This window comes from Delphinapterus leucas, chromosome 1 (assembly GCF_059928025.1).
Source record: "Delphinapterus leucas isolate spDelLeu-1000000601 "Yukka" chromosome 1, BTC_Dleu_Yukka2, whole genome shotgun sequence".
NCBI lineage: Eukaryota > Metazoa > Chordata > Mammalia > Artiodactyla > Monodontidae > Delphinapterus > Delphinapterus leucas.
Window position 1 is genome coordinate 84648962 of NC_143129.1, and position 13135 is coordinate 84662096.

The following is a 13135-nucleotide window of genomic DNA, read 5'->3' on the forward strand; positions in this document are numbered from 1 at the left end:
TCGGTTCCTAATAGCCCCGTTTACCCACACCGCAGGCCGTCAGAGACTCAGAGACACCCCAGAGCATGAAGAGACCTCAGAGACCTACAACAACTCCCTTATTTTATACACGAGGAAACCAAGACTCAGAAAGAGCAAGAGACGACCCGCACTCCCAGAGCTGCTTGGTGGCAGCATCATCACTAAAAATCTAGGACTCAAGACACCCAGTCTAGTTGTCTTTACACATGCTTGCAGCCTCATGTTCTAATTTTCAGTGGCCTCCAGGGTAAACAAGGGTAACTACACTGCTAAGAAAGAAATAAAAAGGACATTGGGACAAATTTATTATTATGGATTCTACAGTTCTATTAATTATCATCAGTCACTTTTCAACTACTGGATGAGAAATTTGGACCTAGGAACACGAAGGAAGAAATAACACTAGTCACAACTATCATCAAGTGTACTTATGTTAATTATTTGCTTTACGTCTGGTTCCTGTGATAGGAGATCATCTTCATGAGAACAGGGATTCCGCGTGTCCCGTTCACCCTGTACCTCCAGAACCTCCACAGTGCCAGCTGCGCATAAAATATTCAATTTGTTGAGGAAATAAAATGGGCTAAATAACTAATTTTCACCAAGACATTCTAGACGCAGCCTTTCCTCCCACCAAATATTTCACTAGGATTGGGTGGAAGCAATAAAAAATATGGCTTTAAAAAGGCAATTTACTTAAAAAGGCAGTTCACTTAACCTCTAACACTGACCTAGTGGAGTTATTGGATGCTTACATGAAATTACATAATTGGTATGGCTGGCTCGGTGTCTGCAACAGAGAAGTCATTTAATCCTGCTCATACTAGCTGCAGACCTGAGGAATACTGACAGCAGAATCCTAGGAGGTGCTTGTTTAAAAAGCTTTAGAGCTAAGGCCTACAAATCGACATGTTACTTAAGTTCCACAGGTGATTCTTAAGCACGTTAAATTGAGAACTGCTGACCAGAAGAGGCAAAGGAAGTAATAATTCATAGCCTGAAGGACCAGCAGTTGGCTATGCCCCTAGGCTGGGTTTCTCAGATCCTGAAGTTTTGGAATAGAGCACAGCTTGTCTAGCGTGAATCAAGGATGAAAATGCTTTAGGACACAGGAATCAGAGAGATCGTCTATGAGAGTTTCAATGGAGAAAAGTGGGACAGGTATTTTACCAAAACTGATGTGTAAAAGGGAAAGAAAGGGGCACACGTGTGGTATAAAGAAGAATATTTAATATTATGTCATAACTTTATATTTGCTGTGTTCACAATACAAACTAACAACAGCAATGTTCAACAAAATCTCAAAAGAGGGACTACGAATTACATAGATTCTATCTTCTACAGTATCAGTGGTGCTTCAGGTTGGATGAAGAGTTCAATCAGTTTCAGGTTAGTAACTCTGAGGAAAAAGGAAAATAATTCATGAAGGTACTACATTTGGTTGGATTGTATATTCAACCGTAGGATCAAAAGAGATGTATTGTCCTCACCCATGATAGCACAATAAAGTTTACACATAACAAAGTTTAAGTCAAACTTAAGCTTTAACTTAAGTAGAATTTAAGAAAAGAAAGATGATAATTCAGAGTACAAGAACCAACATTAAGGATGATCACAAGAGTATTTCAAAAATTGTTTGACAAAGTACACAGTATAGAAGAAAAAGGTTTATAATTTAATAATTGGAAGCCAGGGGTCCAGCCAGGGACTACTATGCAACCTTGAACAAGTTACCAGAACTTTTTAGGCCAGAGTTTCCTCGACTATGAAATAAGACATTATGCTGGATGCCAAGGTCCTCTTCTGTACTAATATTATTCTATGATTCAGGGACATTTAAGTGGCACACGATAGGCAGGGAAATAATGGGGCATGAATTAGAAGTTGTACATCTGCACAGCTGTGTTCTGAACAGCAGGCCATTACGATTATGACCCTCAGGGATGAATGATGTGTTCTGAACAGCAGGCCATTACGATTATGACCCTCAGGGATGAATGAATACGTGGATTAGCCCTATGTTATCAGCATGTTCCCCAAGCATCTTTTGAAAAAAAGCCATTAAAGACAGAGTGGTCAATCTAGCCAATGAATAAGCTACTTACCACTTTTGCAAAGTAAATAAAACAGCAGAGATTATTAAAATTGCTATTCTGTGATTGAAGGATTTGTGCTGCTGAGAGAGAGCTGAGTGGAGGTGGAAGGGCCTCTGTATAAATCCTTCTCCTCATGGACTATTCTGGTTCTGCATATAGCAGTGAAGCATCTTGGGTAGCAGAAGATTCCTTACATGTCACAGTCAATTCAAAAGAGCAATACGAGTCATACAACTAGGAGATTTCCACTCATGACAGTCATATATGTATAGCTAATAATGGACATTATTATACTGAATTAAGACCAGATTTATTTGAAGAGTTTGAATGGTAATTATTGATAATCCCCATTATCCGATATTATTAACTTTTCTAAGAATCTGTAGAACAATTAATGCACGGAGCATGGGATGTGGATCAAAAAGCCCCATGGCAGCACAAATGCCTTGGCAGCAGCAAGGTGAGTCCCTTGGCTATGGTAGCCTCTCCGTCAGCAGGCTCCCCTTCTCTGGTGCACATCCTACCTGATGTGGGCCACAGAGGAGAATCCTGCTTCCTCGATTTGAGCCTTTAGCTCCTTCAGTTCCCCCTCAGCTTTCCTCTTCTCCTCTAAGAGCTGATGAATCTCAGCCCTCAGGTGGAGCATCTCCTCCTGAAGACCCCTGTTACTGTCCTCTCCTGTCGTGGACGGAGGGGCAAGAGATACGTTCTGGGTCTCCACAGCTGCCAGGCTTTTCTCCAAAGCTACCTTGATGAGCTGAAAGAAAATCATGGTTTAAAGAAGTTAGTGCATTGAAGAGGATCTACGAGGAACGTCAGATCACAAAGGCAGCCTTCTAGGGGGCCAAAACAGGCAGACCTAAAAGGAGCTCCCCTTCTAGGACTCCTCAGCCATAAGGGCCCTGGAGACTGGTTTGGGTGAGAGGACATACCCCACAAGCAGGGAGAACTGTTGCCATGGGCAGAGGTGGGTGAGGAAAAAAACACAAGCACACAAACAAATTTAAAACAAAAGCATGAGGTTTAAACAGGACTGGAGAGTGTGGATGCTGTGATCCTTCTCTTTCTGAGGGGACGGAGTTCTCCGGGAGTCTTCTCACAGTCAGGAAGCTTCATCAGCTCAACACTTGAGTCCTTGACTGCAAAGATCATGGCTAAGATACCAAAGCTCAAAGCCTGAGGCTGTAACTCAGACTCCAAAAAGGATGATTACGAGGAAGGATCTGGGCACTCAGGAATCAGGAGTCATAGTCAGAGAATTAGGGTATAGGCGGAGCTACAGTTAAGACAAAGCAACCTTAATTTCATTGGCAACAGGAGAATCACACTCTACAATTGCTGAGAAGTTAAAGAGAGGCCACCTGCCTAGCAACCAATTTCCCTTGTTGGTTATCACCCTACGCTGATGTTGCCAGCCAAACTCTCTCTACAAATCTAAGCACGTGAGAAGAAAACAAGCAGAAGCAATTTCCCATCACCTTTGTTTTTTGAGGATACTCTTGAAGTTACTCCTTAATGTTCAACTAGAGCAGATTGTATAGTTTTTCCTCAGATAATATTTTAGGGCCTCCCTGGTGGCACAGTGGTTAAGAATCTGCCTGCCAATGCAGGGGACATGGGTTCAAGCCCTGGTCTGGGAAGATCCCACATGTCACAGAGCAACTAAGCCCACGTGCCAGAACTACTGAGCCTGCGCTCTAGAGCCCGTGAGCCACAACTACTGAGCCCGTGAGCCACAACTACTGAGCCCGTGTGCCACAACTACTGAAGCCCGCACACCTAGAGCCCACACTCTGCAACAAGAGAAGCCACTGCAATGAGAAGCCCACGCACAGCAACGAAGACTCAATGCAGCCAAAAATAAAAATAAATAATTTTTTAAAATTAATTTTTTAACTTTTAAATTTTATTGTTCGTCTTGGGCTCCTCTCCAGCTTTTCCCATGCTTTTAAAAGTGTAGAAACCAAAACATGAGTATGATAATCTACTTAGTGTATGACTAATCATTTTAGTATGTGAATTTCTTGCCTGTCTGTCAAATATTAATCTTATATCCCAATGTCATATTGGCTTATTTTTCCTTTCAGTGGCAGCATTTTGGGGTTTTACTTAACTTCAGGTCAATTTTGACCTCCCAATTTTCCAACTCTCCCCACAGCTATTTCTGGGTCATATTGTTTTCTTTTATCTCTATAAATATAATGACTTGTACCTGTCACAAATTCATTCCGGCTGTACAGAAGCATTTTACAATCATCAAAGTCATCAAAATATTTATGTGCATCTCCATGAATCATGTAGCGGCCACTTGATTAGGGATGATTTGTAGAATTAATTATGTGCTTTATTGCTTCACTTAGGTCAGAAATATTGATATATTGGACAGAACAGGGCTCAGAGGGGCTTAAATGGATCCGTGATCAACAGCTGCTTGGCTTGGCACAAAGCCACTGACTGTTGCTTTGGACCTCGTAACAGCATGATAAAATCTAGGTTTCAGGTATGTCCTGGGGTTGATTCATATGGCACGTATGTGTAAAAGCATTTAGTAGCATAGCAGTTGAGGTTGTAAAGAGATGTGCGAGATACGCACCCACGTCAAAGAAGAAAGAGATGCCTCACACAGGTGCTCATTTCCTAGGCATCCAATCCCACCTGGGGGTGTAAGCCTGAGATTGAGAGGCTCCTGGGAATGTGTTTCTATGGTTCTACTGCCAGGCTTAGCTGGACTAGTGGCCATCCCCACATGTGCCACGAAGCACTTGGGTCAAAATAAAGGAAGGGGGACTGGATAAAACCACTTTTGAAAGTTTATGACCTCACCCTTCATTTAAATTATGTGACATTATCTTTCTAAATAAACTCTTTGCAACTAACTAAACAATGTCATCAGCTTTGAATATGGACACATTTATTCTTTTCTAAACCTTAAGGGTTCCTTCTGCTTAAAAATGTCTAACTTTAATGATACCATCTATTTTTAAAGTGCCTTCTAGATGTATGTTATCTTCTATTGATTTAAATATACCTACTTTCTTTAAAAAGAAAAAATAAGACCCATGGAATGTCAATATCAGAAGGGACCTTAAGGTTCATCTGGTTCAATTTCTTACTTTTAAATGAGAAAATAGAGGTCTGATTTGTTCCCAGGCTAATTTGCCTTTTCATATTTCCATGTCCAAGGGAGTTTACTTTAGCTGCCTTGTCTGTAAAATTTAAATGTAAATGCATGAAAAGTGACTCAGGATCTAACCTTTTTATTTTTTTCTTTAACATCTACGGAAAGCTAGTATTTCTATTGTTTTTCCTGAAGTAAAACCCCAGGGCTTCCAGTGTATGTGGCGGTAGTATGAATCCTTTAGTTCTATTGTTAATTACGTCTCTTATAGGTAGTTGTTGCTGTTGTTGTTTTTCACATTTCCTAATTCATCTATTCTATTGCTTCCAAGGTATAATTCAACTTTTATGTGTGCTGGTTTTTCATTTGCCCCATGGAGATCAATGTGCAGATCTGATCTCTTATTTGAATAGAGTGGTTTTGTTTTAGCCCTATTCCTTCATACCTCCCACAGTGTAATTCATTTCTCAGACGGCATTAGGGTATTAAAAAATGACCTTTTTTCAAGTTCATCACTGACTCTCCTTTGCGGTTTTGATTGTTGATTAACTTTTCTCCATTGCAAAAATTCGAACAAAGAAAGGCAATGATTGATTACTCTAGTTTCTTTCACAGGAACTGCCTAGGTATTTGTTACAGATCTTACATTTGATTGGGAATGGAATTGTGTGAGAGGTATCTGAGGACAATTACCATCATGGCCAGGCCTGGCACTTCCTGAGGAGGGTGAGTCCAAAAATAAATATGAAGCAATCTGCTTTGGCCAAAAGGTGGTTCTTGCCTTAAAAGGCACACAAAGTTGGATGTGTTTGTTAGGGGAAGTGTGTGTATGCTTGAAGTGGGAAGGGAGCTTGGTGTTGAGGATAAGGTCTACCTCCCAAGGACACAACTAGGAGAAGCTCAGAGCTCAATCTTAAGGGACCAGTTACCAGGAGAAAAGCAAACACATTTTTGAGAATCTGGACACAAAACAGTTATGACAAAACAAGCTTTATTTGATTGGTAGCAGGAGAGTCACACCAACAAACCTCAGAAAAGCTGAAGTAAGTTTACAATGATTTCACACACCTCCTTCCCCAAAACTGAAGATTGATTTTCAAGGAAAGGGGATACAGAGAAAAACAGTGCTTACCCAAGATATTTTTCATCCAACAGGTAAATACTTGTCTAACTTATTAAGTATCTCCTATGACAGGTGATAGGGAAGACATTGCAAGGGAAGTACAAATGCCCCAATGTAAAGGTTTATTCCAGGCTTGGACTGACCTCAAAATGTTGTCTGATCATTTTCTCCACGCTCGGCTATAGAAAAGAAGGTTGAGGAAGAAGTGACTTTACAAACCAGTTTGCCTATAACTGAGAAGCAGAGTGAAGAGCTCGTGCTATCAGGCATAGTTTGGACCACATCAGTCGGAATCTGGTTCTCTCCATATCCGTGTCTCCTGTTCACTTATTCTGAAGTTAGCCCTGACCCAGAGTAGCAATAACCATCAGTGACCTGCTGACATCCCAATCTAGCTCTGTGTTAGAGTGGATATTTTCTCATCCTGCAGATTCCTCTCTCTCACCCAAGGTCCTCAGTGAAATCAGGGAGTGAGAGGTAAGGGATCTGTCCAGAGGGGCAGTGGTGTACATAATTAAAGTTACAAGCACCGGTTAGGAGGACTCAGAAGAAGCTGTCCAAGCAAAAGGAGAAGTGGAGTTCATGCAGGAACTCAAGGGAGAAGTTAGGGTCAGGTGTGTCTAGAGCAGCAAAAAGGGAATCTTGGTAGAAGGTAAAGAAACTGTGCTGAGGATGTGAGGTATTCCAGACAACTGCTTGTGTCCTCAAGAGTCAAAGACTGTGCCAAATCCTGTAAGATTTGGGGGCTGCTCACTTGGGTCTTTCTGTTGGTTTATTAGACGTCTCCTCTTTTTCTTATGCAGGAGATGAAGAGGCAGACCCAGAAAGCCTCATGTCCCCTATAGTTTCCCTAATAGCTCCAAGGAGCCTATCACTGGAAAAGCCCAGCCAGCTGCTTCTGCAGAAGGACAGATACCAATGATCCACTTTCCCCTTAAAAACTCGGAGAGTCGCAGGTCTGGTCCATCCAGGACATGTGATTGCTAAATGTCACTGGGCAAGGTGAAGACACATAGGAGTTCCAGTGGGTGCTATGGGATCACTATTGGTGACTTAGTCTCTGAGGTCTAGGACATTCTGCTCTGGAGCTTGAGAAAATGCTGGTTACACCTTCACTGATGGTTGGTGGGAACAATGTTTTAGCCTTGGGTACCAAGTTCTGAGGTTTGACAGGGGCTTGCTCTTGAAGTGTCATCTGCTGGTCACTGACGTGTCACAACCTGGGTAGATTGTCAGGTTGCCCAACAAGGTTCTCTTTTATATAGTGAGACTTCACTGAGAATGATCCCTGCTTTGGAAGCATTCCGATCCTCTTGGAGTTCCTCAGAAAACACTCTCCTGAAGCAGATCCTAGGCCTGCCACCTCCCCAAGCAGCCCTTCGATGACTCCCTGTCTTCTGTGATGTGTTTCAGTTACAAAAGCCCAAGAGTGTAAGTGTTCAGGTCTTGTTGTAAGTAAAAATTCTTCTGAAGCTATAGCTATAGACGGTACATAGGAGCAAAGGAGGGTAGGAGGGGGCAGGGAGCAGGAACACAAGATACAAGGAGTAAAAAGGGTGGATTGGAAAGAAAAATGGAGTGAGGATAGGGGTTGGCAAGGTGGTAAGGAGGATAGGAGGGCAGGAAGAAGACTGGGAAGTGGTTTATCTAAAAAGATAGCTTCTCACTCCAGGCCCACAAGGGCTGCAGGAGACCACCAGTCCGCAAAGGGCTACGAGCTCTGCACCCTGGGGCCCCGGTACCTGACTTGGACTTACTTGCTGGTGGCTATTGTGTGCAGCCTCCTCCTCAATACTGTCGGTGAACTCCGTGCTCGCATCCTCTGTGTCGTCCCCTGCAGCTGCACCTAGAAGTAGGTCCAGAAGACAAAGGTGACTCCCTTCACACGTGCCTTCCAGACAGCAGCTAAAATTACACTCTTTTTGCCATCCGCCTCTGATTTCTTCCCTTCCCCACATGGATGACCCCCTAGCCAGCAGGGCTGACAGGGAAAGCAGCACCAAGGTACCAACTCTGTAGAAAAGCCTTTTCACCATATCACTGATACTTTCTTGCTAACACTCAAGCTTAAACCTCAAAACATAAGCTGGTTTGACTGCACAGACCTGTACTTAAGAAGCAGACTGTTAGATAGAGTGGTTACCCCCCTCACTTATTTCCAGAAAGCCAGAATTATTCTCCTCCAGCCACTGACTGTCTATGTAATAACTTTCCCTGTTGTGACATGGGCCCAACGTGACAACTTTTTCCCACCATCGAGTGCTGAGAGGGTCCCTGATTTCCTTGGGATTAGGGCAGCCCGGCTCCTCTCACACTTTTCCATTGCTGGGATCAGTCATGAGTGGGGTGATAATCTCGCTGAGGAACCCTCCTCTAAGGGTCCTGTGTCCTACAGAAGCTCAGGTCTAGTCCAGCCCCGTGGCAGAGAACGGTTCAGCTGTTTCCTAACCCCTTCCTCTAACCTCCCCTCCTCCCACCTCCCTCAAACTCTTGTCCAATGCCAACATCCCGTGCCTGAAGGGTTTCCTGCACTGCTTTGTCCAAATGGAATTTAATCCATTCTTCCATTCCCCAAAGATGAACACAGTCACCCTGGGGTGCAAACATCTATGCCCTGCACTAAGGAACAAGTAGTTGCAGTTTATGGTCCGGGTAAAGGTCTAGGGCAGTGCTGACCAATAGAACTTTCTGTGATTTTATGTCTCTGCTGTTGAATTCAGTAGGCACTAGTCTCATGTGACTACTGAGGACTTGAAATGTGGCTAGCATGACTGAGGAACTGATTTTTAAATTTAATTTAATTCAAATAGCCACACATGGCTGGTGGCTACCATATCAGACAGCACAAATCTAGGGCATTTCTCCTTCTCCACATCTGTTAAAATAAGGCCATTCATCAAATTTTAGATTGACACCTGTGGCCCACATTACTGATTTCTTCTGAAAGTGTAGGAATTCAAAGTGGTTAATTCATTTGGAAACCAAAGAAAATCTACCGTGACACTCCCCGGGTCTTACAGAATCTGCCCAAGTTAGAGAATTTTGAGATCTAGTTCTGACCCTGGCCTCAGCAACCAACCTGTTAAAACTCCTCTTATGACCGCTGGCAAACCTGGGCCTCAAAGAGATTAGGTGGCTTGACCTAGGTTACGTAGCTAGTTCTGGGTAAGAGCTGTGTGGAGATGGCAAGTCTCTGGGCTTTCAGGCAGAGGCAACTCACTGTTCCCTCTGGTGACAAATCAGATCTCTGTCTCTTCCTCCAAGAGCAAAGAACCTGCTCCTGAGCTCAGACGTCTGTGAATGAAAGGCTCTGCACGAATAATGAGCATTCACTACCCTCAACAGGTAAGGTGAACAGGGCCAGTTCACACTTACGTTCCATCTCTTGGCATCTGCAAGTTTATACCAGGGATTTGCAATGGCCCAGGCCAATCTCATTAAAGTCCTAACAGCTTAATCTTTTGACTTATTCCCTGGTCTTTACTGTGAACGTTGTGTTAACTTTGGACTAAGGTAGTACCCTATTCAATAAAGCCCTACTCACAAGGAGGCACCTTTACCATTCAGCATCTTTAGAGATCCTTGCCAGGCTGTGTACAGTAGGGATTTCCAATACTTACTTTTTCAAACCAGCCCTAGAACCATCTTATTCAGAACACTGGTTGTGTAGAGGTGAATGAACACACTTCCTAAGCTGTGGCTGCTTTGGAAACTCACTGAACCCAGGATGCTAATTCACTTGAGGACATCCCTATCATATTATGCTCATTTTGGAAAATCTTTCCCTGTACAGCAATAGAGATCAGAACGTTTTTCTTTCCCTGCAAAGAAAATGAATTGTCCCACTCAGTGATAGATTAAGAAAACACACTTTTCACATTGTTTCCCTTCTGAGTGTTGGACTAGAGAACGATCCTGTGGTTGAAGAAGGTTCAGCTTATGAGGTCAGGGTCCTCACCCCCATACCGCTCTGGGCCCACATCCCATGATGATTCCTGTACTAGGTTCCAGAAGTAGGGTAAGTGGGGATTAGAAAGAGTGATTGTCACTGGCCTTGAAGGCTTTTGTCTAACCCTTTCTGCCCTCCACTTACCTTTGTCAACCTTTCTGATGCCACATCTCCATCTCTACATAATGTTCTCTCTTTAATTCACTCTGGGGCAGGATACCATGATTTTGACTTCTTCAGGAGTTAAGTGGAGGCAAAGCAAAAATGCCCATTTCATCCTGACATTCTACTACTAGGGGTTTTGTTTTCCTCGTTCTTTTTTTCATCTAGCTTAGTCTGCCATACTTCCTTCAGGGCAGCTTTAAGGGTTGCTCAGCCCTTTACCAATCTGAATTAAAATGCTAAAGCCTTTTTTGTGTGTGTTTGTTTGAGGGGTAAAGTTAAAAAAAAATTATAGAAAACATTGGAATAAGTTATCCCACACAAGGTCCTATCTATAAGTTTATATTAGCCGTTCCTCTGTTTTTACCATTTCTGTTTTTTTTTTTTTAAACGACAATAAAGGACTTCTCTTTTGTGGAGAATACCCTTTTCTATGCTTTCACAAAGCAACAAAACACTGTCTTCAGAACTAAGTTGGAATAGTACTTTAAATTTCTAATTTAAAGGTACTATATATATATTGATGGAGTGCTTATGTTTGATAAATAAATAAAATGGTCTGCCACCTTTAGAATTTCTGAAAGCTAAGAATCTGTTCATTCAAATTTAACTTGCTTCTCCAGGTTTTATCTCCAGGATTAAGTTTTACATGTTAGACTGGAAATTTTATTAAAACCTTTTATTTGAGGCTTTGATGGTAGTTTCTCAAGTTGTGGTTCTTCCAAGTTTCTAGGCTCTGAACTACACATAATGGAGATGGTACCAAAACTTCCCTTTCTTAGATTTAGAAAATTATTTTCTACCAACTACCTGACTCTATAAAGTGTATAGAAATAAACTTCTATAATACTATAAAATCCTTGGGCAAAAATTTAAGTGGTATGTAAAAATAAGGTCTTTTTTTTTTCATCATTGAGGCAAAAATTCATACTTCTGTGCTTTCTAAATTGAGGATGGCATAATTATTGAGAACATGGACTCTGGAGCCAGATTGTCTAGGTTAGATTTTTGCTCCCATCATTAGATACGTGACTTTAGACAAATCACCACCTTTCTGTAACTCAGTTCCATCACTTATTAATTAGGGTTAATAGTAATATCCACTCCATAAACCTGTCAACTTTCAAGGGTTTGGTGCTTTTGAAGGGCTTAGAATAGTGGTTGGCATATACTGTGTACTCAGTATATTGCATTATTATTATTGTTTTAAATTATTGTTGGTAAACTGGTCTATGGGCTGAAAAGTTGAGGGTAGAAAAAGACCGTAGAACCTAAAAGTACTCAGCAGAAGAAAATTCTATACCTAATGTTTTTACTGGATGATCTTAATTGAGTCTATCTGTACTTCTTCACTGCTGAATATGTTTCCCCAACAGGAGGTTTGAAGTAACACTCTTATGTTCTCCCTACTTTGCAGGACAGTTGAAAAAACACAGATCTATCAGTAGATTAAGATGAACTCTTTTGAATAGGTTTTACAAATAGGATTCATCATCATTAAATAATAACTGCCTTAAAACTCCATCATGCACAAATAAGCCTTGAGGGAAAGTCATGAAATGTTATTTTAATTCTCAGTAATGAGTCCCAACTGGGCCGCAACAAGACCACATTCTCCAAATTCTACTCTACCATCATTATTGTTTCCTTTTTAAGCCATTTATACACAACCAACAGAAAAGGAGTAATATTTTCCCATAAAGTTGCTCAGAACATAGGAGTCCTATTTGCCTAATTTTGAAAGGGGATTCAAAGAGCTAAACTTTACAGCACGAACAAGTTTGCAGTAACAAGCGCCCGGCTGTTTTTCCCTCAGTGCCAGGCTCTTATGTCCTCTGGGCTCACCTCACTTTCACTCCTAGGCACTCTGCCATGTGCTCATTACAAGAACTCTCACCTGTTCACATCATGAACCAACTATTGATGACTTAAATATTATGATGCTACTTGAGAGGATCAAAGAAAAAAGGTCTCCTATCAAACTGCAGTATTACCTGCATCCATTCCCTTCTGGACCATAAGAAAACTTTAAGATTTCATATAATCTTCCATAAGCTTCTGCCAAGAAATAAAATTCTTTAACTAGACAGATTCTGATATTGGAACTGAAGTAGCTAGAAATCTGTTGTCCGCAGTCAAGCCCCTTCATGGTATATCTTTGTCTTTAAATTGCAATATCTCTTAGGTACCCTTCCAGCTTACAAGCTTACAATTCAGAAGGCAACTGTTTTCGGTGACTTAATAGTCTGTAATGTCAAGGAATTCTTCCTGCTTATGATCTCTTTTTTCCTCAAAGAACACAAGAAACAGGCCTTTCCAGGAATATACACAGGGACAGCACCACCCACCAAAACAATGGACTCCTCAAATTTTCATCCCACTTTCCTACTCTCCTTCAGCAAGGAGAGCAAGAAATGTTTTTTGAAGGTAAAGTAGTCCATTTCACATTTCTGCGGGAAGCATAACGCTGTTTCTTTAGTCTCACTTCCTTGAGAGTAGAAAAATTCAGGTTTCTTCCTCATCCTTTCTTTAGTTAAATTTCCTGAGCCTTATTTGACTTGGAATTTTGGTACAATAATCAATAGACTGATTCTCCTATAAGGAAAAAAAAAAGATGTGAGCTTTCTCTACTTTTCTCATAAATCTTTTAAGAATGAAACCAAATA

At 41.6% G+C, this 13135-nt stretch overlaps 1 protein-coding gene across 14 annotated transcripts in view; it reads right to left on the minus strand.

Moving 5' to 3' along the window:
* Positions 1-13135, minus strand: part of PDE4DIP (phosphodiesterase 4D interacting protein) — a 230620-nt gene that overhangs the window by 51708 nt on the left and 165777 nt on the right. For all 14 annotated transcript variants that reach the window (XM_089916999.1, XM_089916997.1, XM_089917001.1 and 11 more), the window contains 2 exons: positions 8116-8204; positions 2642-2874 (listed from right to left, as the gene is read on the minus strand). In XM_089916999.1, coding sequence (XP_089773125.1) covers positions 2642-2874; positions 8116-8204 — 322 coding nt within the window. The remainder of the gene's footprint in view (positions 1-2641; positions 2875-8115; positions 8205-13135) is intronic.